We start from the raw sequence: 27,630 nt of genomic DNA on the forward strand, positions 1-27,630 counted from the left end.
CCTAATTTTTCATTTTGCCTTTACTTCTTTCATAATAGAAAAAGTGTGTGAGGTTTTGCAAGCTGAGGTTTTCTAGCTGGATATATACAAATGTTTTGGTATTCAGAAAGGATTAAAAAAGTAGCCAAAACTTCTCTGCAAGTGACTAACATAGCTGGAAATATAACTCCCATCTTTTTAATTATAAATTTGTAGTATCTTCAGCTTCTCAGAAAGTGTATGCAGTAAAATAAGAAAACCATGTTCTCCTATTGTGCAGCATTCCAGCCCCCCTGCTATGACTCCCTATATTGTTCTTCATTTCTGGATCTGCTCTTCTGTAGCCATCTGTTCACTTCCAAAAATAGCACTGCTTGTCTCTCAGTTTAGAAGTTTCCTCATTATTCATAATACATTTTCATTTCCCTTTGAATGGTACTCACTTTCATATGGATTTTTTTAATACATTGCTCAATCTTCATACAATAAATAGTTGAGCACCAATATTGGTGTTCATGATTATACCACTTTTAGGGATATTGAACATTAGAAATAGTGGTTTCCAGTGTTTTCTGCTTGCTTAATTGTTTTGCATTGTTCTAAGTATTACTTCATCTGGAACATTTAGTCAAATACTAAATACTGAGAAGTGGGTACCACACCATGGGTTATTCCCAGTGCATCCTATGTTTGCAGTGATTTGAGGTGATAAGGGATAAGAACCTTCATAAGGGCACTGATTTGCCTCTCCTCTCAGCAACCATTCATTTTTCCCATAGTTTCCATCTTACTGTCTTTGATGTCTCTAATTTTCTGTGATGAATTACAAGCTTTGATGTCTCTTTTTAAAATTAATTTAGAAGTTGGTCATTAGGTTAAAAAACAGCTTTTGGAATAAAACTTAAGGGAAAGAGAAGAGGGACACAGCCACAGAGAAGTAGATGGATACCAGTTTAAATAATTTCTATAGGCAAATTCAGGCATTTTAGAAAGAATTAAAAAAACCTGTGTTTAATATGTATGTCTAACAGAGTTTTCTGTCACAACAGTGCTGAAAGTTTTATGCAATTCTTAAAATTTATAAATGTTGATGCTTCTAAAAGTTTAATTGCTTAACCTGTCTCATACTCTTGAAACAATTCACTGGAGGAGCAAAATACCTTTCTCAATGAACTGGTGAATTTGCAAATGTGGGCTTTAGTCATTGTTTAACAGTTATTATGTTGGTAATTTTAACTAAGGCATTGATATATATATGTGTGTATATATAATTTTTTTTTTAAGGTACTTAGGAGCATCTTATGTCTAAGATTAAAGGCGACTGCCTCTATGGAGGTGTAATAAAAGGGCAGATCTTGGTAGTTTCAGTTTTGGGTTTTTTTTTAAAATTACTATTTACTTCATTTTCCTCAAACCTCTATTCCTCAAGACTAGAGGAATTTTTGAGCATCCTGTTTGATTCTAGACACTGATGGTGCTCAGTGCAGTGCCATCTTCTCACACATGCTGCATGCATCAGCTGCTGGCCCTGCCAGGCAGCTGCCTGTGGTTTATCATCTTCCAGAGCAGGGAATCTCTTAACCTCCCCCTCACAATGTAGGGTGTTGCAAGAAAACACAAAACATGTCAAAATACAGATCATAAAGTGATACAGTGCACATCTTTGTTGCTTGTATCATTGTTTTCATAGTGAAAAAGCATGGTTAACAGCTGATTATGATCTGTTCACGTATTTAAAACTGTTCTGCACTGTGAAGAGCAGAAATGCTGTCTTTCTGCCTGGTCAAATCTTTGCAAATTAAACAGCAATGCCCTGAAGTGTAATTTCTTTACAGCAAAAATAATTTCAAATATTTTTAACAGTTTTGAAAGCTAAGGAATAACAAAAGGGCGTATGCTCTTCTGTGTGGGAAGAGTTCAGAGATCTAGAGATGCCTCTTCAGAGGAGAGTGTTTTATGGCTGAGCCTCTGCACACCCCTCTTAGCATTGGCTTGGCCTCCCCTGTGCTGGTGTTTGTTGGCTTTTCCTGCCACAAGGGCAGAACAGAAAACTGACCAGATAGGCTGAAGACAGGACCTCCAGGCTGCTGGCAATGGGAAACAAAAAGCCTCAGATTGAGATTCTGTACCAGTTTCAATTCTCTTCGTAGATGTTTTTGAAATCCTTAAAATGTGAAGGAGAAAACGCAGTAGAAATATAAACTGGGAATTAAAAAAATAGACTTCCATAATAAACAAGGAGTATTTAAGTGAAAAGTAATTTGCTTTTTTATCAAGATCCCAAATTGTTTTTTTAGTAGGAAAAAATATAAAAAATGAAAATGTCTTGGTGTTTGAAAGTCTTTCCAATAGTGGGCAATCCAGTCACTTGAGAATTCTGAACAATACTGGATGCTCTGTTGCTCTATACAGGTTTTGATCAGTAACTATTTAAAATAGATTTACTGACTTAGATGTTTCAGAAAATAATGTTACAGCATCCCATTTGTGCCAAAGTAGATTAAGGATGTTTTGTTATGCAGTCTAATGAAATCACTGCTATTCTTAGAATGTTAATTTATGTGGCAGTTTACCATTCACCTGGTTTTAACATCTGGCAAGATTTCAGTATTTTCATTCTGTAGGCCTTCCTGCTTAGTTTTGTCACTGCAGTGCTATGAGATACGGTGATTGCCTAAGAACAGCAACCCCAAAAAAAAGGCAGTGCTTCTGCCAACAGTTCTAAATGCAAGCAGGTCTTACAATTTACGTTGTCAGGACAAAAAGTCAGTATTTTGTTGAAAAAAGTAAATTAGGATTTGTTTATAAATGTGAGGCATAATCACTGTGTTGGGATTTCTGCAGTCAACAGTACAAAAAAAAAAATTTCCCCAATGATGATAAGTGTTGTCACTTGATGAATGAGGAGAATGAGAGTAATCTGCAAAATTTAGCACAGTGCAATTTCTTAATATGCTTATGTAAATACACTTAAGTCAATAATGGAATTCAGGAAAACTGCATCCCAAACATGCATACCATGAACACCAACAAAGTTTAAGGCCTTTTTTGTTTTTTAATGAGCACCCACTTCAAGAACAGGAATCCCAGAATGAACTAGTAAATTGTGTGATTCTTCAGTTTCCTGTCCGCTCAACAGCCCATCTAAAAGGGACTTTATTAATACTTCATTTATCAGCATACACTATTAAAAAAAAAAAAAGTCTGGCAGGGAAGTGTTTGTCTTTTTCAATTAGAGTAACATGGATACCCATTCCCTTTGTTATAATCTTCAAATGGCTGGTTTAAAAGCCACAGTTCAAAGGCTTCAGTAAGAAAGAACAAAAGTCATTTTATAATGACAAGAGACACCAAACTTTTCAACAGCATATACAGTTTGCCTCTATTTTGGTTGGCCATTTCTGAGCCATGAGGATCACTAATTGTACAGTAGATGCTACCACTACTAAGCCTATCATTCTCCTCTTCCTCCGTGCTGATCAGGCAGGGAGGATGTCCAGAAACCCAGGATGTATACGTGACCTGGAGTTTCAGGAGGGCCACAGGAATGTTTTATTCTTTATGGGGCTATAAGAGTGGCAAGAAATGAGCCCAGACTGTGGATCCTCACCTCTTTAACCTTTCTTATCGTGACAGTCACACACATACACAACCTGTAATGCCATGTGCTGCAGCATGCCAACACCAAACCTAGTGAGTCTGGCAGGAGGGGTTTGGATTGCCAGGGAATACTGTGTCTGGTGGCTCTGCCAACGGGAACATCTCAGTTTTCTTCTGCTGCTTTGTCTCATTTCCAGGACCATTGCCTTGGCCGGGTGCTTAGGGCAGAAGATGGTGAGGGGGAACCCTTGGCTAGATGCTCCATGTTGCCCTGTTGTAAATGTGGTGACTACGGGGTTTCTTCTGAGCTGCAAGAAATAGAAATGGACATATGGGTGTCATTCTCCTACAGATGCCTGAATGTCTTGGTATGGTCCTGACAGCTGATTGATTGATTTGATTCATTGCCTGTATAAGCAAACATATGAGAGATGACAGGCCGGAGATGTTTTAAAGATTTCTCCCATTTTCTTGCTTGCTGTAGGCTGAGTTAAGTATTGTTAAAGATTTGGAGTTGACCAAGGGAGTGAAATTACAGTAAGCAGTCAGATACCAGTGTGGCAAGATGATCTCCAGAGGGTATAATTTTTTCTGTTCCGGGCAAAACCCCCAATGTTGTATATGTTTGTTTTACACAAATGGGGACAGCAGTAAGATGACAACACGTGTGCATTTCAGAGGTGTTTAGGAGTAAAAATGACTGAGTTGCTGAAAGTAAGTTAGGCAAATGAGCAACATGGTTATGACAAAAATTGTAGCTCAGTAGAGAATTGTTTCATCTACAGGAGGAATAGTCTGGGCTGCTTTACCACATCAGTAATTCTGATGTCATTGCAACTAAAAAGGAATGCAATTCTGAGCAGGGATAAAGTACAGTAGCTCAGAAGGAATACAGTACAGATAGAAAGCTAGGAGTGAAAATGCTTAAATGAGTGGAGGAATATTAATTGGAAGAAACATTGGATTAGAGCTCTTTAGGCTCTTGTCAGATGAGGGTTGTACAGGGCTAGAAAGCATTCCTATTTACTGTCTCACACATTTGGCTGAATATTTACAATTAAAGTTAGCAAATTGTAAACTAATAAAATATATTTTTAGTGAATTTCTTAATTTGTCTGTTAAAATTATTGTTTTGAAATATCTGATAGCAGAATTCCAGAAAGGGAACAGACAGTAAACTGAAATAAACCTTGTAGCTTCACCCTGAAATCCGGACCTGAAATCAAGGACTGGCAATCAATACTACATAGAGTATTGAATGTTACAGCTCAGTAAGTGAACAGAAACAAAGGCACACAATTGTGAAGCTTACTGCTTTATAATTTCTTAGTGTATTTTTAGTCTTCATATTTTTATTGTCTTTTTGTCAGGTTTGATGGAGCGTATGTTTCAAGTGGTATACTAAGGATATGAAGTACTTTTAGTACTGTGGAATCATTTGAAGATTGTAACTTCAGTAATTAGCTGAATGAGTGAGGGGTGGTAAAGCTAAACACTTAGATTTTTAGCTGTCTTTTTTTTTTTTTTTTTTTTTCCATGTTTTTCACAGCTCACTGACATAATTGGCTGACTTCCAACTATTTAAAGCTTTTTCAAGATCCTCCCAGTTGGAAGACTTGACAAGAGACATTGGTTCACCTTTTTACAGTTTATTCTTGACCATTAGGAATAGACACTTGGAAGCAAATGAATAGTGGCATGGAGTCAATATCAGTTCTAGGAATCAGTTTCCTGAGACATGGTCAGCTCCAGAGCAGCGTAGAATAGGCAGAGTCTATGCACATGATGGAATAAACAAAACATTGGGGAAAAAAGTTGGGGGTTTTTTGGTTGTGGGTTGGTCCTGGAGATTTATTTAAGTTTCAGCAGGTCAGTGTGCATTTAGCTGTGCAGCAGTGCAGGGAGGGGAGTTCCTGCATTCCTTCCATAGTGAGACCAGGTTGTGTTTGAGGCACAGAGGAAATGAAGAGCTTTACATGGATACATGAGATGTGCAGTATTTGTAGACAGAATATGACAATAGGAAAGTGGAGTACAGGTTTTCTTAATCAAGCTTGCAGGTAAGACTTGAAATGTGTTAGCATCTGGCACAGGCATACTTTAAACTGTATTTAAGAGTGCATCTAGCTGAGATTGATTGTAGACTTGATTAGTGTACATTGCACCTGAGAATCCATGTGAACTCTTAAAATAGACCTGTATAAAATGCTGTGAATTGTTTTAGAACAGAACGTATTATTTTCCTGAATTAGGTAAAATACAAGAGAGCTAAGACAAAGAGTAAGAGTATTTGATTTTTAGAGTAAGGGAAAAAGCTCTCAGGTGTCCCCAAAAGAAATAAACAAAGCTGAAAATCAAAGCTTCTTTGTAAAGAAGCTTTGTAAAGCTGCCCTTTAAAAGGACGCTGCTTGGCATCTGCTGTAAATAAAGCTGTTCTAACCTGTGACAGAACTAATAATTTTGAAGTCTAAAAGGAAATAAAATTCTTTTAAAAAGTACTTATTTTTTTTTTTCAAATTATTTTAACTCTTCACCTCTCTTAGATGTGCGTACCTTATATGCCTTTCCTTTCCATCCTGGAATTTTTGTTTTTACAGGGAAAGGAAGTGTAGATAGTGGAGGAAGTATAGATTTCATTATTGGAAATAGTTGTTGAAAACAAACAAACAAACTAAAACCCCAAAGTTTATTTATTTCCAATTGAAGTAACAAGAGTCCGAAGGAAACATTCCATCAATCGTTTCGTATTTGTAGCTTTAAGGAATTTGATTTTTTAAAAATTGTGTATAAACAATTAGAACTGTTGATAATGCTACATCTCTGGAGATTTTAATTTCTTTAATGACTCTTTTATGATTTCTTCCTTATTATAACCATAATTGTTACCTTGCTTGTGTCACCAGTTGTGTGACCCATTCAGCTGAATTCCCCAGACTCAGTTTCCTGGCAGAGCTCAGAGCAGGGTGAGCAGAGCCGCCTGCCCCAGGAGCTCAGCACTGTTCAGAGGGCTGGATGAGTGCCCCTGGGTAGTCTGTGGCCAGGAATCCTGGCAGGCATTTGGCACTGGAGAAATGTCCAGCTGCCTGTGGTCAGGGCCAGTTTGTGGCATCCAGTTGGTGGTGGGAAATTGTCCCTTTCCCAGCAGCCCCCAGGTGGGGGGGGCAGATGTATAGAGGTGGTCCAAATAATCACTGCAGTCCTATCTTCAAAATCTATGAAGCTGCTGTTGTTAGGTTGTCTGCTGGGTCAGCCTTTACCTGGTCAGAGAAAATAGGGACAAATACATTATACTTCTGGCTAGTGACGTGGCAGAGAAAGAACAAAAATGTTCTTGCTGGGTGGGTAAGAAAGAGAAAAAAGAAAGCTCCAGAATAAAATAATGTGTTTGTGCTCCTGTCTGTTGAGAATTTATATTTGGGAGTGAATTATAAAATGTGAATTAAAACTACAGCTTGCCTTGAAACTATGACTAGCTTTGAATGTCCAATGAAAATAAATCTTATTAAGTAAGTTGAAGTTACTGATTTACTCTTTTATTTCAGACAGGTTAATCTCAGCAGCGTGCTTTCTTTATTCTGCAGGCTTCATATGATAGCTTTGATAGCAGCCTTTGTCTTCCTTTGTTTTCCTCTCAGACTTAAACATTACTTCTTACAGTAAAAATTAACACCAGTAGATATGTTCTGTGACGTGTTCCAAACTTGCTCTTGTTGCAAGGTGTGGGGTAAAAAAAAATATTTTTCCTGGACTTACCTGAAGAGTATTGACCATCTCTGATACTGCAGAGCCTGAACATCTTAATTTCACCAGCACAATATTTTGAACTTGTTAGTCACCACTTTAATGAGTTCTATACTTCAAAAATAAAAATCACAATCCAAATAAAAGAGGAGCTCATTTCTTCTTGTGGCTGTTTTAGCTCTCTTAACACTCCGTTTAAATAAAATGTTTGATTACCTTTTTTGCATAGCTCCAAGATCAGAATATACAAACCTGTGGAGGAGGTGGTATGTTTTCTATTGCCTGACCCTGCTCACACCTAAGCAAATATTTGTTTGCTGTTTATCTGTGTGCTGTAAATACCACTGTGCTTTAAGTCAATTTTTAAAAATGTTTCTTATGTGACATGTTGGCCCAGATACTGCCCAACCTATCAGTAACTATATTAAAGCCCTTCAGCTACTTTTGTTGGTAAGTAGGTGGTTGAAACTGACAGTGTTGCCATTTTATGACTGCATTCTGTTATGTCCATTTTTAGAAGAATTAAGTTTAAAATGGAAATGGAAACTTGAAATTTGGTGTGCATGGACACCTTGCAATTTTGAAAGTGTTTTTTAAATTATCTGCCATGGGAAAACAAGGCTTATATGATAAAAAGATAGTGTCATCCTTCAGTCTGTCCATTGGTCTTTCAGTTCCTCACTTTTAAACCTGTTTAACCCACCTATGAAAAATATTGATAAACAGGATAACGGGAAAGAAACCCCAATGTAGCAGAGAATTTTTAAGGATACTGCTATGTATAAATAAAGTGAAAATTAGCAGCCAGGGAAGAAGAGACTCAGCTGAATACCCTCACTGAGGAGAAGACAATTTGATATAAACTTGTGCTTTGACATGCATGGCTTTCTATTACCTGCAGCTCTCTTCCTTGTGTGACTGCCAAAGGTAGTCTGGATTTGTTATGGTGATAGTGAATGACATTTAGGGAACAAAGATCACAAGTTCTTAGGAAACCAGCCTGCATTGTTTCCAGTAGTGGTAGACATGGATTTTCTTAGCAGTTATAAGCATTTGCAATTTGCATGCAGATGAGTACGTTTTATTCTGCAAAAATGACAGAGCAATTTGTGTGCAGATATGCAAATAATGTAAGTGCTCTTCTTACTATTAATTTGCTGGCTTCTGCAATAGATCTGGTGAAAGTGCTAGAAGATGTCTGTAATATGCCATCTGTTTTCTAGATATTTTCTTCTTGACGTGCAGTGACTTGAAAAATATCAACAAAATATTGCTGTCACTAACAGCTTAGAAAGAGGCAGGATATTTATCTCAAATGTTACTCTTCATGAGGCAGGCAAAATACCTTAAAGCCATTTTAATAGTTAGAGAATCTTTACATTCTGGTACTGTGCTGTTCCTTTGCTTTCTTGAAAGTATACCTATAGGACAGGAATTCCATGTCTGCAGGAGAAAAGGCTATGGAAGAGTGATGTTTTACAGTGTGAAAAAATTCTTTTACCTTTTACCTTCTAAAACCTAAGCTTTCTTAGCAGTGAAATCACCAATATATACAATTACAATAGATAAAAGTGGGTGCTTGCTACAGTGTGTATAAGGTTCTGTTTATAAAAGCAAAATACTTGAATCCTACTACATTTGCATGCAGTGCATAGAACAGAACTGCCTGAATACAAAATGAGACTACTGTATAATGCTCTACTGCAAGCAAAACCAGACTAGAATAAAATGCTGTGCCAGACCAGTACTTTCCAGAACATCCCAAGTGCATTAAATATTTTATATATTTATCAGCTGGTGAGTGAATCTGGTGTAAAAATGTAAACACATAAATGGTTCCATAAAAAGGGGTGTAAGATATCTCTATCTTCCATGGAAAATCTGCTAAAACTACTACAGACAGGTGAAAAAAAAATGAATTTAGGAGGTTTTATCACTAAAAGACAAAAAAAGTAAGAAATTGCTGTTTTATACTTCAGTGCATACTGTTCAGTGTTGTAGTAGTCCATGTATTTTTGAAGTACAAGTGCACAGTTATCAGTGACTGTCTTTCTGAGGGTAGCATTTCTGCTGTCAGGATGGTTTTTATCAATAGGAAGTCACCAGTAGTCTAAAAGCAGTTCTGAGTTGTGAGAACCAAGAAGGAAGTGTGTCAGGTAATAGTTTTCTGGAACAGGATATTTTTATATTGGGGAGATAAACATTATTGTTAATTTTCTTCACCAAACTATAGACAGCCCTTCATTTTTTTGTAAGTAATGATTCTTTTTTTTTCTAAAGATATGATATGACAATGTCTATTAAGAGCTGTACAATTGGAAGTGCTTTGATCTAAAGGGGCCTTTTGTTTACTGCAAAAACATTGTGTGGGATAAGAGATTGTGACAGTTTTAAAGGGTAATATTAGTTTCAAATTATCATTGAATTTAAATTATATTTAATTGACATTAAAAGTATAAAGTTCACAACAGACTATATCCTCCCTCCACTTAAAGAAAAATATTAGTTTGTGTTCAGACTTGAAGGACTTCTAACCCATTTTGGAAATCAGCAGAGTAATAATCTGTTTTTCTTCAGTGTGATGTACTGTAAAACTGTTGAAGAAAGCAAAGAAAAAAATTGTATGGATGGATTTAGAAGTTCAAAACTGCCAAGTGAGAAGGCTTCACAACTGTTATAAACTGGATGTTTGCACATTAGAGTGTGAATGCTGATTTTAACTTTTTCACAGGGAATTTTGTTTGCAATGTAATTGAGAGGTGAGAACTATGTTCCTTTGTTGACTTCCCATCTCCTTTTCTTCTTAGGCACAAGATTAGATGCAGGTCAGAGACAGAACATTACTAATAGAAACCAGGGGCTGAAAGTAGGACAAAATGTTGGGAAAATTGGTGCTGTTTCTAAAACCTCTTTGCTTTTGATAGATGTAGAAGCTCACTTAGAAGTCAAACTGTTCCATGGATGTTTAGGGATTTCTCCTTAGTTGGATGTTTTTCAGACTGCATGTTTCCATGTGCAGCCTCTGCCCATGATATTTGTGCCAATATTTAATTTCTTAAAAAACATGTCTAGTACCTTGTAGGATGTGATTGTATGTACAGTACTCCATGGTTTAAAAAACAGGGGTAAAAAATAATGACATTTTGAAACAAGTCAATTAAATCTTGCATTAGGTGTGTGTTCATATAGATGTCCTATGTATAAGTCCCTCTTGTTTGTGCTTTAAAGAGAAGAAGTCAGGCATGGCCTTCCTGGTAAAATTTGTGGTTGTGATGCAAAGTTTTCTTCTGCCTTTCCTTCCCTCAGACTCTAACATACAGAAAGATCATCCTGATCTTTCTGCCATACCATCAAACCTGTTTGTTTCACCCTGTGTCTTGTTTAAAACAAATAGCTTGCATTTCAGCCAGACTGTACCATTTTTAAAAGTACGTGCAGTGTTGATTTATGGTTTTCTAAGCTGTGAGAAATGTAGTACCTATTCTGCCTCATTGCCTCCACCCAGTGCTTACTGCTGAGAATTTGGATATTTCCTGGGCTAGAGTTTGCAATGATGTGAGGGAAGGTGGCTGTGCCTGTATGCAGGTTGGTATAGTGTGCCAAAGCCTTCCTGTAAGAGGTATTATTCCAGCTCATTCTGCAGAATTATTTCCTCTCACTGGAAGCTCTCCTGTTGCCATAAATGCTAGTAATGGAAATTGTCAATCATAGTAAAATTTTTCTTTTCAGAATTTCATTTTTTGAATATAAACTAAACACTGGACTTCTTCGTGGTCAGAACTGTTCCAAATATTTCTATATTTATTTGAAATACCTGTTTTCTGATTTGGTTAGGATCAGAATGATGTTAGAGTGCTAACCTAAGAAGAGGCTTGATGCAAATTTGCCCCTTCCTAGTGTTCTAACTCTCCTACAATTAAAAAAAAACCAAAAAAACAAAAAACAAAAAAGGGAGGGGAGCTGAGAGGATGAGGTTGATACCTTTTGCAAAGTTTGTACATATGTGTCTGTTTTTAAGTTAGTCTTTTTAACAAAACCTTGTATTGCCCAGCTCTCCTAACTAAATAGAAGGTTTACAGTCTTCAACTTCATTCATAAACAGGTAATTACAATCATAGAAGCATGAATGATTTGGGTTGAAAAGGGACTCAGTCCCACTATCCATGTTGCTGGCAAAGGTGCTAAACAGCACCAGCTCAATACTGATCTCTGAGGAATGCCCCATGTCACTGATCTCTGCCTGGACATTTGAGCCATTGGCCATCCAGACAATTTTTCATCTGCCCACTGGTCCATCTGTCAAGTCCATGTCTGTCCAGTTTAGAGACAACAGTGTTGTGCAGGACAGTGTCAAATGCTTTGTCTAAGTCCTGGTAGATGACATCAGTTCCTCTTCCCTTGTTCACCAATGCTCTAAGCCCATCATAGGCAGCCCCCAGATTTTCAGGCATGGTTTGGCATGGCAGTGAAACCAGGTTGGCTGTCACCAAACACCTCCTTATTTTCCATGTGCCTTACCAGAGTTTCCAGGAAGATCTGATCCATGATCTTGCTGGGCACAGAGGTCAGACTGACTGGTCTGTCATTCTCTTGGTCTTCCTTTTTTCTTTTTTTAAACATGGGGCTTATGTTTCCTCTTTTCCAGTCAGTGGGAAGTTAACTGGACTGCCACGATTTCTCGAGTATGATGAATAGAGGCCTAGTAACTTCATCCACCAGTTCCCTGACAACCTGTGGTTGCAGCTCACCAGCTCCCATGGACCTGTGCAAATTCAGGTTCCTCAGATGGTCTCAAGCCTCATTTTCCTATTGTGGGTGGCTTATCATTCTCCCAGTCCCTGACTTCACCCTCTGTGACTTGTGTGGTGTGGCTTGAGCACTGGCCAGTGATGACTGAGGAAAAAAGTCATTGAGTACCTCAGCCTTCTCCATATCCCAGATAACTAGGTCTCCTGTTTACTTTGGGACAGAGCCCACCTGTTCCCTAGTCTTTCTTTTATCACCAGCATTCCTATAGAAGCTTCCTATAGAAGCTTGCAGAGGGACCTGGACAGACTGGAGGGTTGGGCTGATTCCAACGGGATGAGGTTCAACAAGGCCAAGTGCCGGGTCCTGCACTTTGGCCACAACAACCCCATGGGGAGCTCCAGGCTGGGCACAGAGTGGATGAGAGCAGCCAGGCAGAAAGGGACCTGGGAGTCTGGATTGACAGGAAGCTGAACATGAGCCAGCAGTGTGCCCAGGTGGCCAAGAAGGCCAATGGCATCCTGGCCTGGATCAGGAACAGCGTGGCCAGCAGGTCCAAGGAAGTGATTCTGCCCGTGTACTCGGCGCTGTGGAGGCCACACCTCGAGTCCTGTGTCCAGTTCTGGGCCCCTCAGTTCAGGAAGGAGATTGAGGTGCTGGAGCAGGTCCAAAGGAGGGCAACCAGGCTGGTGAAGGGACTCGAGCACAGATCCTATGAGGAGATGCTGAGGGAGCTGGGGCTGTTCAGCCTGGAGAAGAGGAGGCTCAGAGGAGACCTCATCACTCTCTACAACTCCCTGAAAGGAGGTTGGAGCCAGGTGGGGGTTGATCTCTTTTCCCAGGCAACCCTCAGCAAGACAAGAGGGCAAGGTCTCAAGTTGTGCCGGGGGAGGTTTAGGTTGGACATTAGAAAGAATTTCTTTACTGAGAGGGTGATCAAGCATTGGAATGGGTTGCCCCGGGAAGTGGTGGATTCTCCATCCCTGGAGATATTTAAAAAGAGACTGGATGTGGCACTCAGTACCATGGTCTGGTAACTGCAGCGGTAGTGGATCAAGGGTTGGACTTGATGATCTCTGAGGTCCCTTCCAACCCAGCCAATTCTATGATTCTATGATTTTCTTGTTCCTGGTCAGATTTCATTGTAACAGGGCTTTAGCTTTCCTAACCTGATTCCTGCCTGCACAAACAACTTCTCTGTATTCCTCCAGGCTACCTGTCTTTGCTTTCACTCAGAGACAAGAGGCTCTGTGTGATGTACTGCCTGGCTTTCAGGGATCACATATGGCAAGCAACTCTTGGACTGCATTTTCAGAAATGGCAGATAAGAGGAGCCTAAGATATCAACTGGTTATTACAGTGTTGAGGTGTCGAGTTTTCTTAATGTTACCCACACTTAACAAATACCACTGTTAATGTCATAGACTGTTAGGTGTCAGGCTTTGAGTAAGAGCAAGGCCCAGTACCTGTTGCATCAGCTACCCAAGCCCCTTCTTCAGGGACCCCTTTCTTCCAGTACTTGTACTTATCAGTAGTCTATCAGGTGTCATGCTCCAGAGAAGCTTTAGAAATAAGGAGTGCTACTGGAAATGTTTAGAGTTTTATAGTGTGTTAGGTAGGTCTGTCACAGTATGTATCATAAGTTGTAAAAATAGCATTCTGGGAATGATTTGCACGTTTTTGATGCTGGTGATGCAGATGAATACTCATAGATGTAAATTTTAAAGAGTGTCATGCATTTAGAGAGAAAGTAGGAGCACTTGTATTTGCAGATGATTCTCTTTTCGTGAAAGGCAAAGTGGTGTTCTGTGTTGGAAGATGAGCAGTAATGCATTTCTTCAGCAGCTTTTTTCTATTAGGCAGATTACCAGTGGCAAATAGATCCTTACAGTGATTTTGCCATATCACAACCTCTGTGTACTTCAGGAAGTCTCCTATAGTTAAAAATAAGTGTAATTCCCTTGAACTTATGCTCATCTTTAAAAGCATTTGTGCCAGTACTTTTTTTTCCACCTCTCAAATTGGCTGTGGCATTGTTTAAGAGTAATGAGCCTGCTTGTGGGAATATGCTGAGAGAATTATCCAAGAGAGGAGATTTGGAGTTTCATGTTTAAATCACATCATTTTTTAATGTAGTGAGTAAATGAAAGCACACTAAAATGAAAGCACTCTTTAAACTTTTGTGAAACTTACTGCATTGTAATATTATTATTATAGTAATAATAGTATTTGATAGTATATAGTAATATGATATATCGTATATGATAGTATATAGTAATAATAGTATATGATTATTATAGTAACTACCTCCTTTACATGTACTCTATGAGCTAATTGTAAGCAGTTTGAGTACCTTTTTGGTCTTCAAAGTTTGTTTTGGCTATTGCTTACACTAAACGTCTTTGCTAACCCATGAACAACTGTGAACTTTAAATATATAGCAATTCTCACTGATAGGTAAAGAATTTTGACCAGTACATGGTTAAAAACTCTGCTGTTAAGTGTAGGGGTATCTGTGTACTTGCATATCCAGTGTTCATGTTTGGATGTCTTCGTAGGCATCAGTGGAAAAGTAGAAAGGATATCAGCTGAAACTGAATCCCCCTGATCTGTAATGCAGTGTTTATCACTTCCCCTTGATCTGATTTATCTTTAAATTAGGTGAAATCTCACAGAAAATCAGACTTTATATATAAACATTCAAATTCCAAACACCAAAAATCCAAATTCAAACACCGGTTTCTAGTTAATCAAAATAACTACATTCTGTTTTTAAATTTCCACCTCTTTTGTTTCTCTGTTTTTATTTTGTTTTGTTTTAATTTTATTTCTATTTTTTTTAGTGAGTGACAGTTGCTTCAGGAACCTTGCCGAGGATCGTAGTGGGATAAACCTTAAAGATCTGGTCCAAGACCCTTCTTTGTGAGTATCTTGCTCTTATTGCTAAGCAAAGAAAAGCTGCTTCACAGTATCCTTGTGAGTAGTTATGTGACTATATAGTGGTGTGTTAATAGTAATGTACTTGCCAAGTTGTTTGTCTTTAATACAGACAAATATAATTAAAACCACATATTTTTTCCTACTTCTGTTCATGAACTAACATCCAATAAGCACATTTGGTAAAGGGTACAAAAAAGTTATCAGAGGTTATTGTGCATGCCAGTATTTCTGTGGGGGAGTTTTCTACACATTGTGGCCCCTGTTTAAGGAGGAACTGTAAATAAAGTAGGAGATTATTGGATAATGATGTTATCACCAGTTATTTTAAGATGTAGGAGCTATTCTTCTTTGTATCTTTTTTCATAGAGCTGATATTTATTTCTTCCTCCACTACTTGTTTTGATTCAAGTACATGAGCAGATGATCTGATTTTTAGCTCATGGCAAGACTAGTGGTCTTCATCTCAGTCTTGTATTTTCCTGTAAAATAAAATTCAAACTTATAAGCCTTAAGCTAGACTAGAAACTGTATCAAACTTTTTGGTGTGGTTTCTTTTGATTTTTTTCTTCTTTTCTTCAGCTAACTTCAGTACTATCTGAAAAAGGTCTTGCTAGTGTGCAGAAATATACTGCTCATTATGAGAAAAGGGAAAAATTCCCATCCTAACATGAATGATTGTGCACAGTGGTCCCTATCATGATGAGCTTTACACTGGCAGAGCACATTTTTCAGTATTGGTTGGGAAGCAGTGGAAAATAAGGTATATTTTGTATATATGAAATTTATTTAAGTTAGAGGGGATTTTTAGTGATAAAGTAGATGCAGAATGTGTTTTGTTATATTGCTACTGGTAAAGGGCATATATGCACATAGATATATATATCTACATTCTTGGGAAATTTTGACATGTATGAAATATTTGATAATTCATACTTCTGAAACACTAAAGGGGCAAGTATAGTTGTTGCTTGAGATTCACAGAATGAATGCAGTAGATAAATTTTTAATAATAATAATTATCCAAGTTGAAGTCAAGGCTGTTTCAAAGGTTGTAATTTTCAAACAGAATTGGCTTATTGAGGTTTGTTGTTTTTTTTTTTACTTATTGAGGGGTTTTTTTATTGATTTTTGAGAATTCTATATGGCTTTTTGAGCTGTGGGTATGATGATGTGCTACACCTAGTTTTGGTTTTGCAGCTCTGGAATTATCTTTCAGAAAGTATGAATTGTCTTTGTTGTAGAATTATCATTTTCCTTGCTGTTCACCAGAAGGGATGAAAAGGGAAGAAGATACTAATAACCTACTGTAATTTGGAAAATAAATTGATTTCTGTTGCTTGTAGCATAAGAAGCATAAGTGACTCCAATGTAGACATTTTCACTTTGAAAAATCAAGTTACATCTCAAGACATCTATAAAGTTTCAAAGACTGTTCGTGACCATTCTGTTGTATGGCACACCAGAGTGCAAGAAAAGTCTGCTGCTTCCTGCCTAATGATAGGAATGCAGGGACTTGGTTTTATCTTTCCAAATGGCTATTTTTGCAGTTTTATGAATGGGCACCTCTGAAGAGTTCTTGCAAAATGTATGTGTGAATGGATCTCCAAAATGAAGAAACAATCTAAGGCTGTGTTGTTCAGTGCAGCATTTTGTAGGTGACTCTAAGGTCCTGTGGCATCTCAGTTCCTTACTGTGCAAAGAGAAAAGCAAATGATAAAATGGAGCCAAAGCATAAAAGTGCCAGCCAAAGAGCTATTTTAATTTTTTTTTAAAATAAGAATAGTTTAAATAAAATGTTTAGGGCATTTGGCTAAGATTTTCACCTGTAATGACACCTGAAATAGCAAAATAATATTTGATTAATTGTCTTAGGATTTATAGTTTAGAATTTCTTTGGTGCTCATTAGCTCTGACTGTGGATGAACTGCCTCTTTTCTTTGTAATCTAATATCAGATAGCAACATCAGATTTGCATTAAAAATTCTGTTGCTTTCTCGGTGAATGCCTCTGTCACTCTAAAGGTTTTCAGTGCATTTGTAATGTATGACACTAATAAAATAGTTTAACAAAGAGTGCAAGAGATTTTAGGTTCATTAGCATATAAATAGGTAATCAGTGTATACTTCTAACAGGAGTTCACATTACTAGCAGATGATATGTTAGCATCAGAGGAAAAAAAACAGTATAATACAGCAAGTGGATAGTATAAAAGAAACCAACCTTAAGTTGTTCAAGATTAGGGTGGTTTGACACATGATGTAAAATGTGTTTTGAATGGCATCCATTTCTCCTGAGACTTACCTACTTTGTACAGTTTTCCAGGCTATGTTGGCATCTCCCTTCTTGTTTGCCTCTCAGCTCCATCACAGACAGCTTCTCTTTTGTTATTGCAGAAGACTTTTTCTGGAGAGCTGAAAGTGTGTATTTACAGTGAAATGAAATTCTATAAAGATACTATTGTAGGGGTTTTTTTTATTAGTGTATTGATTTATATCAAGCATGCCTAATTGTCACAGTATTCTTTGTTTTACCAACTGATTTTCGAGCCAAAGCAGTCTGGACTTTGTCAACTTGATCTGCTTTCAGTTCTCTCCCCAGTAGTGCTAGAAGTTCTGCTGCTTAAATGAGACATTTGATCATCTTTTCTCTTATGGGTTTTACTGTGTCAAAATAGAAATGCTACTTAAGAAAAAAAAACCCTAAGCATGCCAAATGAGCCTATAAAAAGGAGCTGCTAGTTGACTGAGGGAGGAGGAAGCATGCAGCAGCTTCACAATTAAATATCATTTTTTTTAGTTAATTACAGAAAAGTTGAAATTGAACAAAAAGTTCATTAGAAGTTCAGCTGAAGAGGTGGTTTGAGAATTAGCTGCTATTCTTTATTAATTGCTGTTAGTCTGTGTTGGAAGGGACCTTTAAAGGTTAGCTGGTCCAACATTCCTTCAATAAGCTGTGACACGTTAAACTAGATCAGGTGGCTCAGAGCCCTGTGATGTAGCTGCTCTATACAATGTCCAGTTTTGGACATAAAGATACAGAGGTGTGTAGTAGAATGGCAAGAGGAGAAGGCAGTTAGTAAATGCAGTGCATGGCAGGTGTTATTTAATTTATAAAAACAGCTAAAGAGAGGAAGTATGAGTTGCCTACAGCATATAAAATACTATAAAAGAAGTTGTTCTTTTTGCCCAATGAGAGAGGATTAGTTCAATTTGTAGCAGATGAGATCATTTGGGTAGTTGGAAAAAATGTCTACAATCTACATATATTTGACCCTATTTTTTTTTTCTTGTTTCCTTTTGTTTTTTTCCCCTGTTCCCCCCCCCTTCTCTTTTTCTTCTATGACAAAAGTGTGCATTCTGGCACTTTGATATCAGTGTAGATAATGTGACCAAACCCAGATGGAACTTACTTTGATTGCTGTATTGGTAACTTCATGTGGCTATCATAGCATGGCTAAGGTTGGAAGGGACCTTAAAGATCATCCAGTTCCAGCCCCCCTGCATGGGCAGGGACTCCTCCCACTCCATCAGGTTGCTCAAGGTTCAGATGAGGCACCCACTGTAGCCCTGTCTAGCATTCTGGTAACACATAAAAGATACATAAAATTCTGCATTCTGCAGAGGAGATTTATTTACACAGGAGGACTACAGGAGTCTTTCCATGAATGGTCCTAAACAGCAAAGCTGCAGCAAGCAGGTGTAATCGGAAGAACTAGGCTGGTTATTCCTAGATTGTGGTGCAGATGTTCTTCAGAATGTGTTCAGCTGAGGTAAAATGCAACAGAACAGCTTAAGATGCTATCAGAGTCCTGCTTTTGCAGGGAGGTCTTTGAAGCAAAGCAAAATTTCTTAGAAGCTGGTGCTCAATAAAAGAGAAAATTGATCAGTTCATGTCACTCCTCACTCAAGAGCGGACTGTATGGCCACCCTCTTCCCCTCCTTCTCCGTTCTCAATACCCATTCTATGCTTAGCAGAGAAATGAGTTAGATAGAATTCACAGAATCACAGGATTATCAGAGTTGGAAGGGACCTCTAGGGATGATCTGGTCCAACTCTCCCACTAAAGCAGGATCAACTTAATATGCTATCACTTGAAACTCCTCCTAGGTTCTTTACTTCTGAATTTCTAATTGAAAATTATTTAAATACACCTCTGAAGCATGAACAGTTAGATCATGAGAGGGTTAGGTATACATCCACCTACTTCAAGGAAAAGTTCTATGTATAGACATTCCCACGTTTTAGCTCTTAGCATCACTTAGTAAGATGTTCCTTTCAGCTCTAGCCTGTGTATAGACATAAGGTTTATAAAATACTTGTCTAGACAGAAAGGAGGACACTTCTTTCTGTGCATTTCAGTGGCTGCAGCTGCTCATAATCACTGATACACATTTGAAACATCTTCAATGTCATCTTCTTTGAAACATTAGAAACATCTTCAGAGCTTCTTTCAGATGAACAAGATCCAAGAGATTCAGAATAGGTTCTTTCTATGCCACATCTGAATTGAGTTTATCTTCTTTAGGTTAGCTGTATTCCAGTTAAAAGAAAGTAGATAAATCTAACAGGTAAGAACAGGTAACTTTTGACAGGAGATAGGAAATCTGTTGCCTGTGTGCCAAGATACTTGTAATTCTCCCTATGATATGTGTAACAGAAGTGCAGCCTATTTTAACTATGACATCTAATGAAAAGCTTGTACTTGGCAAACTTCAAAAAAATCTGACACCTAAAGTAATTGATGACAATGAGTGTAATCTAATAAGCACTTCTTAAAGGTGATCTAAATAGAACTGGCTTCATGCTATTCTGATGGGTCGTGGTTGTTCTGGGGCAATGTGTGAGCCAAGCCTTTATGTGCTTCAACTGAAAGCAGAATTTGCCTGTGCCTGAGAAAAATGTTTGTGCACACTTCAGGATCCTAAAATATGCTTATGTTAAGAGGCTAAGGTTTCTTCTCAGGCCAGTTCACTTGCTTGGCTTCTCCATAGTGTAATCAGACTCCATCAAATGTATCACAGAGATTGTTCCATAGTTCATGTGCCAAACAATTTTTACCTCCAGTCTTATGAACGAGTCCCTGATTGTTTTGAACAGGCATTTTGTAAGCAACTCTTTGCTTAGGCATAGTGATTATCTGAGGGAACTCTGCTTTCCAGCTTCATTCAAGACCATCTGTATTACTTGCACTTCATGAAAATAATTTTCTCAAAACCAAGATTCCTCAGCAGTTTGTAACAAAAATTGCTAGTATTGCATGCATTTTTTCTTTGGCTATTCAGGCTTAATGACTCATAAACCTGTAGGAACTTCATCAGTCTGAAGCAAAACCTTAGCAGCAGTCTGTGGCAAAGCAGAACAGAAGAAAAATGCCTTTCTTAAGCATGTAGTAACTTTCAGCTCTAGTATTTTTTTACCTCTTGGTCAAAGCAGTCTCCTGTAAGCTCTTTAAAGCTCCATGTCAGCTTTATCTATCATTAGAAGTTACATTCAGAACAAACTTTTATTCTTTCATCATACACTTTCCAGATTCTTAGAAGGAATTTGGTTCCTTTTGCTCTTGCAATGCCCTGCAGTAGCCAGCAATTTAAAAATTTATGAACTAATCAAGTAATTGAACCAGTTGGTCAGGAACTGGAGGCTGTGCAGCCCCAACTGTGTCTGGGTTGATAAGTGTTGCTCTGGGGAAAGGGCTCTTTGCTTGCATGGCAGCTTCAGCTGGGGTGCTCTGTCTGGATTTTTGGTTCCAGTATGGGTTTCAGAATTAGTTCTAGTACTTCTCTGTGGTGCAGGGATGCACAGTTTGAAGTTTATTAGCTAGAAGCCTCTACCTAAAAGGGTACAGGGAACTTTCTTTATGGGATCTCTTACCAGGGATCCTCCTTGGTACTAGGAAGCTTTTAATTTAATGCATTTGAAATGCACTCTTTTGTGAAGCTCTCTAAAGAAATGTGTTTTATTTTGTTTTGTTTTCCTCTGGCTTGTTCTAGAACTAAGAGTTATAAATTAATATATGATGCTTGTTGCAATAAGAAACATCATCAGTGGTTATGGAGATTTACTAGATCCTCCATTTTCAGGTTAAAGTTAGATTTTTATTGTGCTTAAATTTTCATTTATTAATGATGATGGAAGAAAATCTTTTCCAAAAAAATTCTAAAGAAAATTTATGTCCTTTTTGTGCTTTTTTAACTCTTTTTACTATCTAGTGCCTGAAAAGAAATACACAGAATACAGGTTGGAAAATAGTAAACAAGTTTTAATCCAAACAGTTCTCATAGAACTGATTAGAAGTTGCTTCTATGTATGTCTTTAAACTTTGATTTTACGAGTATCCACTCTGTTTTTATTTTTCCAGCTCCAATTTTAAATCCCTTTGTTTGTTGTTGTATTCTCCAATATTACAAGAAAGAGCCTTAGTACAAAGTAATTCACTACTTCCCATCAGTAGGCAGATGTTCAGCCAGTTCCTGGAAAGCTGCACCTCAGCACACAGAAGGGTCACTTGGGAAGACAAAAGTGACAACCACTGATGTTACCACCCTTCCTCCTCCTCTTCTTGAGCTCTTGCTGCTGAGCAGAGTGTCCCAATGTGGAACATCCCTTTGGTCAGTATGGGTCAGCACTGCTGGCTGTGTCCCCTCCCAGCCCTTTGCTCACTCCCAGCCGACTCTCTGGGGTGGCAGAGGCTGAAAAGTGGCCTTGCAGGCACTGTTCAGCCTCAGTTAAACTGTTGGTTTGTTATCAGCACCATTTTAGTCACAATTCCATAACACAGCAACATAGCAGCTGCTGTAAAACAGTCAAATCCATTCCAGCCAGACCCAGTACACATATGAATAATACTACAATTATGTTTTTTTTCCTTTGCATTTGGAAGAAATATAGACAAGGCTCCTGTGTGTCTGGGTATATTCAGGATCAAGCCAAAATAACTTCATACAGAAGAAGTAGGAAAACTGAGTACATACCAAGTACTTACACAGTCTCGGTTAAATAGATTGAGACTTATTTCTATAATCATTTGCACTAATAATTGAGTAGAATAGATTGGAGTAGAAAGTGTTCATTTGATTGAGAATAATTATACAGCACATCATTTGCTTTTGAATTTAATGGGAGAGCAGCCCAGCTTCCTGGTCAATATTCAGTTCTTTATTATCACAGCCCAAGATCTTTTTAAAAGCTCCATGTATAATGCTAGGGATTTCCTTGAGGGATTATGCTGTACATCTCTCTGGCTTTGCTTTTTGTCTTCTCATCCAACCCATATCCACCACAGCTTCTAGATGCACTACCTATTTTTATCTTAGTGAACTTATCTTGCCTTTCTTAATCTTCTCATTTCAAGCTTCTTTTGGAGGGATCTTTTTCTGTTGCATTTGCTGCTATCATCTACTTTTTACTCAAGGATCTGTGACTGTCAGAACTCTAACCTCCTGTTCTAAGCCCACATTGCCACTTTCATGCTTCATGCAAATCTCAGCTAACCTGACTCTTCACCTGACCTTATTTATCCTGACTCTAGTCTTTGTTTCTGTTTATATCCAAATTTTTTTTAATGGCTATTTAAAGGTACTGTCTTCTCATAGTGCCACCATATTGGAAAGAAAAATACTACATGGATCTACAGGAGAGAGATGGTCCAGTGCTGCTAGTAAGTTAACCTGCATCAGCAGGATGGTTCCCTGAGAAGATCCTCTTAGCACTGTATCAAGTATGTTTCTGTATTCTCAGAAAAGAAAGTAAGATATGAGGACTTAGTTAAAGAAAAGAGAGAGAGAACAAAAGAGAAGACTTATTTCTATTACTGCATAAACCTGGGATGTGCTTAAGTCGTGACTACCATAAGATTCAGCAGATATTTGGAGCAGCTTCCACAAAAAGAGAACTTAAATAGACTAGAACTTTTCACTTTTACCAAGAAACCCTGTATGGTGTAGGTACACAGAATGAATAGCATTAAAAGAAAAAAAAAAAAAGGCAATTCACTGTTTTTCACAGATCAGATATTGTGACAGGAAAAATTTCAGGTAAAAGGTTTAAAATCAATAGAAGTACACACTTATTCAAGTGTAGTAGAACTAAGTATTATAATAAATAAATCAAATAAGTATATAATTAAAGTAGCATGATGTGGAAGCCTGAGCTATAAATGACAGATACAAGAAAGGGAATGAGACTGATGGACCTACCATGGCTGTTAAAGCTGATGATCTGCAGGCAGTGTCTGTGTCAGCAAAGTTTCATGAACTAAAGGTGGCAAAAGGCAGGCAGTAAGTATGTACCAGGGGACAAATCATGCTCTGTGTCCTATCTTTATTCCCATAGCATTTGTTTCTCAACACCAGAAACAACATCCACACTTGTCCTTGAAAGTAGAGTGGGCTTCCCTGACACAGCTGAATTTAAATTTGGAACTCCCAGTAATGAAGGAACAAAAGCCTCTCAGTGCAGGGTTGTAGTAATTTATTATACAAGAGATAATTTCTCTCCTCTGATCTTACTATACGAAATGAATAAATGCTCTTCTGAAATGCTCTTTCTTCTGATAATCAGTTGTGAGCTGACCCCTGGAAATGAGTCTTTTTGTGGAAGAGGATACATTTTGTGAGAGCTATAAATACTTGAAAGAGTGACATATTTAGAGAAGGCTTCTGTGAAAATTGTGTACTTATTTGCAGTGTAGATTAATTTAGTAGAGGAAGCAGATAATCTACTGAAAGATTATAATGGAACACCTAGCTCCAGATGTAAAGGAAGACTTTGCCACATATCTTAATTCTGACATTGAGATACAGAAAATTGCTGTCCAGATATGCTTTAATGCTTCTAGACAGCATTACTCACTTGTACTGGGGGATTCTTGAAAATCACTTTCATTTTAGTATTGTACAGCATAAATCTATACACATAGTAGCTTAAAAACAAACAAGTACTGTTACCCTACAGTAATTTTTTTGTTGTTTTCACGTACACTTTTCTCACCTTGTTCCATAATATCCTGAATTTTCACTTAGATTCTTTCCTTATATCTGCACTAACATACAAACATCACAAGAACATAACCAGGGCATAAGTATATTTCTAAGGATTATAACAGCCTTGAGGTTAAAAACTGACGTATCGAGGGTTCAAAAATCACCTTAAGTGATTTCTTTCAGTTACTTCAAAGAAACAGTGTTATGCTACAACACTAAATGCTCCCCTTTACACCCCTGCTAATACTTTTTAAAGCTTTTTGTCTTTTTTTTTTTTTTTTTTTTTTTTGGTACATCTCTCTTCTTGCCCCTACTTTCATCCCTTTTATTGTGTTCTAATAGAATTTTTTATTCTACTAGAAATTCTTATTCTAATAAAATTCTATTTTCTATTGGTTATTTGGTTTTGGATATAAGAATGCATCTCATCTGTTAAGTGATATTTTTGTTTGGAAAAAAAGCATTTCCATGTAATTTGTTATTGGTGTCATTTTCAGATAGGTGATTGTTTTAGAAACTACATAATGCCCTGGAGTGTCATTTGACTGTGATGATTGAATTATCTATTTTAAAAATACACATTAAGGCCTCTTTTTCTCCTTCAACCCCTCCTCACTCAGTGTGTTTCTCTCATTGTCACGAGCATTTTGTCCATTGTGCATTACTGCTCTCTATAACTCAGTATAGTACGTGGGAATGTTCAGCAGCAAATCTTCAACTCTAGGGTGGATAATGGAGGGACAGTTAAATCTGGGAATGCAAAACTGGTGTGTCTCTTTAACAAAGCAGATTTAATTTTTAGTATTATTTAAAAAAGATTATCACAGAATCAGAGAATTATTGAGGCTGGAAATGACCTCTCAGATCATCAAGTCCAGCCTATGACCTAATCTGTCTACCTCATCTATCACCTGTTACTTATTAGGTGGTGATTTGTTAGCCTGCTGGGTTCCGTTTTTCCAAAAGATGCACTAGAAGATACAGATATGCTTATTAATTATTGGATCCTTTCCTCTTTTCTACTAACATAGAAAAAAACTTCTCTAACAGAGCCTGGAAAGCTATTCAATATATAGATCGCTAGTATTCCAGAGAATACATTAGTATGTAATTTTGTTTTCATTTTTATAGACAAACACAGACAATACAGGACAGTGTAATAGAGAGATTTTTACCACTGTAGTTCTGGGATGGCTGCATGATTCAGGACTGAGCTACAAGCAGCTGTTGTATTTGTTTTGTGCCTGCAGCTCTAGCTGTACCCAAATTGTCTGCATTTCCTTCAGGAAGCTGTACTCTGCCTACTTTACCACATTTGCAATGCTCTGAAAAACAGAGAACAAGGTTTGAATAAATCTTAATCTGCTATACAGATCAGAACCTTGTTTTCATCTAAACCTGCAAAAGTTTCAGGGGGAAATGAAAGGCTTCAGGAGTGTCATCCTATCTAATTTAACATTTCTGTTGCAGAGTACAAACGGGTAAGAAAAATTAAAGAATGAAAACTCTGAGATCAAACAGTTTTCAAGAATAAGCAACACAACCTAGAAAATACTTATCCCAGCCCCATGTGTCCATTTGTTCACACAGGTCCAGCATCTTGGCTTTGTGTATAAGCAACTGCAAACTTTGCTTTTCATTGACCTACAATAAATATCTCTACCCCAAGCCCATTTAAAATGATTCTCAGAAACTTTGCTTACAATACTTGATTTTAACTATACTTAGAATGTCAGTTTTGAGAGTTTTTAAGTTGATTGTACCTTATTCAGATGGTACATGTGGCTTTAGAATGCTTTTTTTCATCTTCTTTCAGGATTTCCTCTTGTCCTTCTGCAAATACTCAAGACTGCAGCCCATGCTGTAGCCCTCGCACTCTCAAATCTTTAAATCTCTTTAGTTGTTTATTGTTTGTGCTAAACAGAAGAGACTGTTTGTGTTTTTTGCAGAGTTTGTAAATTCTTCCTATGCTCTAAAGTTCTAATATAAGATAAAATTGTCTTTGAATCAGGCCCCTTTTCTCAGTTCATTAGTTTTATTATCATTTTTTGTGCTAATATTTTCATTGGGTAAATGAGGGAACTAACATTTATGCAAACAGTGCAATGACTGCAGCTATTTTTAAAATACTGATAGCAGTCAAAAGCTTAGTGTAGACTGAATGAACATCCAGCTTCCCAGGAAGTTTTTGTCATGGCATTTGATTTCAGTCTTACTGTGACTGCACTGTTACCAGAATCCAAGCTTTTCATTAGCTTGGGAGCTTGGATATTTCTGCATATCTTAATACACTGACATACTGTGAAGGGATAGAGGTAATCTGTGGCACATAGCAAGCTAGTAGTACTTAAAACTGCTTTTTTTCTTTTTATTTCTTTAATGCAGCAACGACTTCTCTTAAAATTTGTTCTGTTGACATCTTGGATGAAGATTGCAATCACTTTTGTTTCCCAAAGAGCCAATTTGTGCTTCCATTTTTAACGAGGTCTTAGTACTCTAACGGCTGGTGAATTAGAATTGTTTCTGTCCAAAACCTCATTTTCTTTTGAAAAACAGGATGTTTAGAGATGCTCACCCTTATTAATTGAGAGTTCCTTCATTTATCTTTTGTTCCTCACATCTTTTCTTCCTGTTTGGCTCTCCCTCCGTGTTCCACTTTCTAGTGCCTTCTGAAAATAATGAGTGTTTGGTGCTACTATGGCATACAAAGTGGTGGTTTCTTTGAACTATTCCTGTATTTCCACAGAAGACAGGACACTAGCTGAATACTTCTAACAGATCTTAGTTACCCAGATTACTAGTGACTCTAATAGCAAGCTTCTGTACCACCCTGCCCTCTGTAATACCATTCAGCTGGTTTACAGAAGTCTTATGTTGGAATCATCAATGGAGAAGCAAGAATAGGTTGCTAAAACTTTGATAGTCAATCAAAAAAATTTCAGGCACTTACGAAGGTCAAGATTTGAATCATAATATATTTGGACAGGAACAGTGACTGTAAGTATATCCACAAAGGAGCAGGCATCAGTAGATTCTAAATTACAGTGTCACAAAGCAAACGTGTTTTTTAAGACACAGGAATATTGAGTAATAGGGAAGATCAGAGCACTGACAGCTTTATGAAAAGGAGGTTTGTCAAATGACTGCTGTCCCTTCCTTCCCTGACGTGTGACCCTGTGCTGGTACATGTCCCTGCTTTCTCTGCTAAAGCTGCTCTTGAGGGAAGACCTTACTGGAAAATCTTTTGACATTCTGTTATTCTGGAACAGGAGTGAATGATCAAATAATACATTGGTATATAGCTGCACTAATCAGATTGAAGAGCTGCTTCTGTTGCTGCTTTCTTTTAAAACATATGGAAGAAAATACTGGCAGAAATTATTGATGTTAGCCGGGTGTTGTTGCTGTGCTGAGGTCAGCAGCAGGTCAGTCGTTTTTCCCTTCTTTTGAGGGTGCTCCTGTAACAATCTAATGGGAGAAAGTCAGCCACCTGCTGCAGGAGCAAACTACAGGAGGAAAAAGGCACAGTCACGGGAGGAAAGGATTGTGCTGTATGTTTCTCAGCCTTGAGAGAAGGAAGACAAAGGTTGAAGGAGTTTGTGCTGGGCAGGGGGGAGACTGGGCTTGAGGAAATTGCTAAAAG

At 37.7% G+C, this 27,630-nt stretch overlaps 1 protein-coding gene across 21 annotated transcripts in view; it reads left to right on the forward strand.

Annotated features, from left to right (window-relative positions):
• Nucleotides 1-27,630, forward strand: part of GPHN (gephyrin) — a 272,370-nt gene that overhangs the window by 65,569 nt on the left and 179,171 nt on the right. For all 21 annotated transcript variants that reach the window (XR_011725992.1, XM_071744382.1, XM_071744385.1 and 18 more), the window contains one exon: nucleotides 14,910-14,988. Coding sequence is in view for 17 of the 21 variants with exons in the window: in XM_071744381.1 (XP_071600482.1) it covers nucleotides 14,910-14,988 (79 nt within the window). In the remaining 4 variants the exon portion in view is untranslated. Of the gene's footprint in view, nucleotides 1-14,909; nucleotides 14,989-27,630 lie in introns of those variants that run through there.

Source organism: Heliangelus exortis, chromosome 5, assembly GCF_036169615.1.
Source record: "Heliangelus exortis chromosome 5, bHelExo1.hap1, whole genome shotgun sequence".
NCBI classification, from domain to species: domain Eukaryota; kingdom Metazoa; phylum Chordata; class Aves; order Apodiformes; family Trochilidae; genus Heliangelus; species Heliangelus exortis.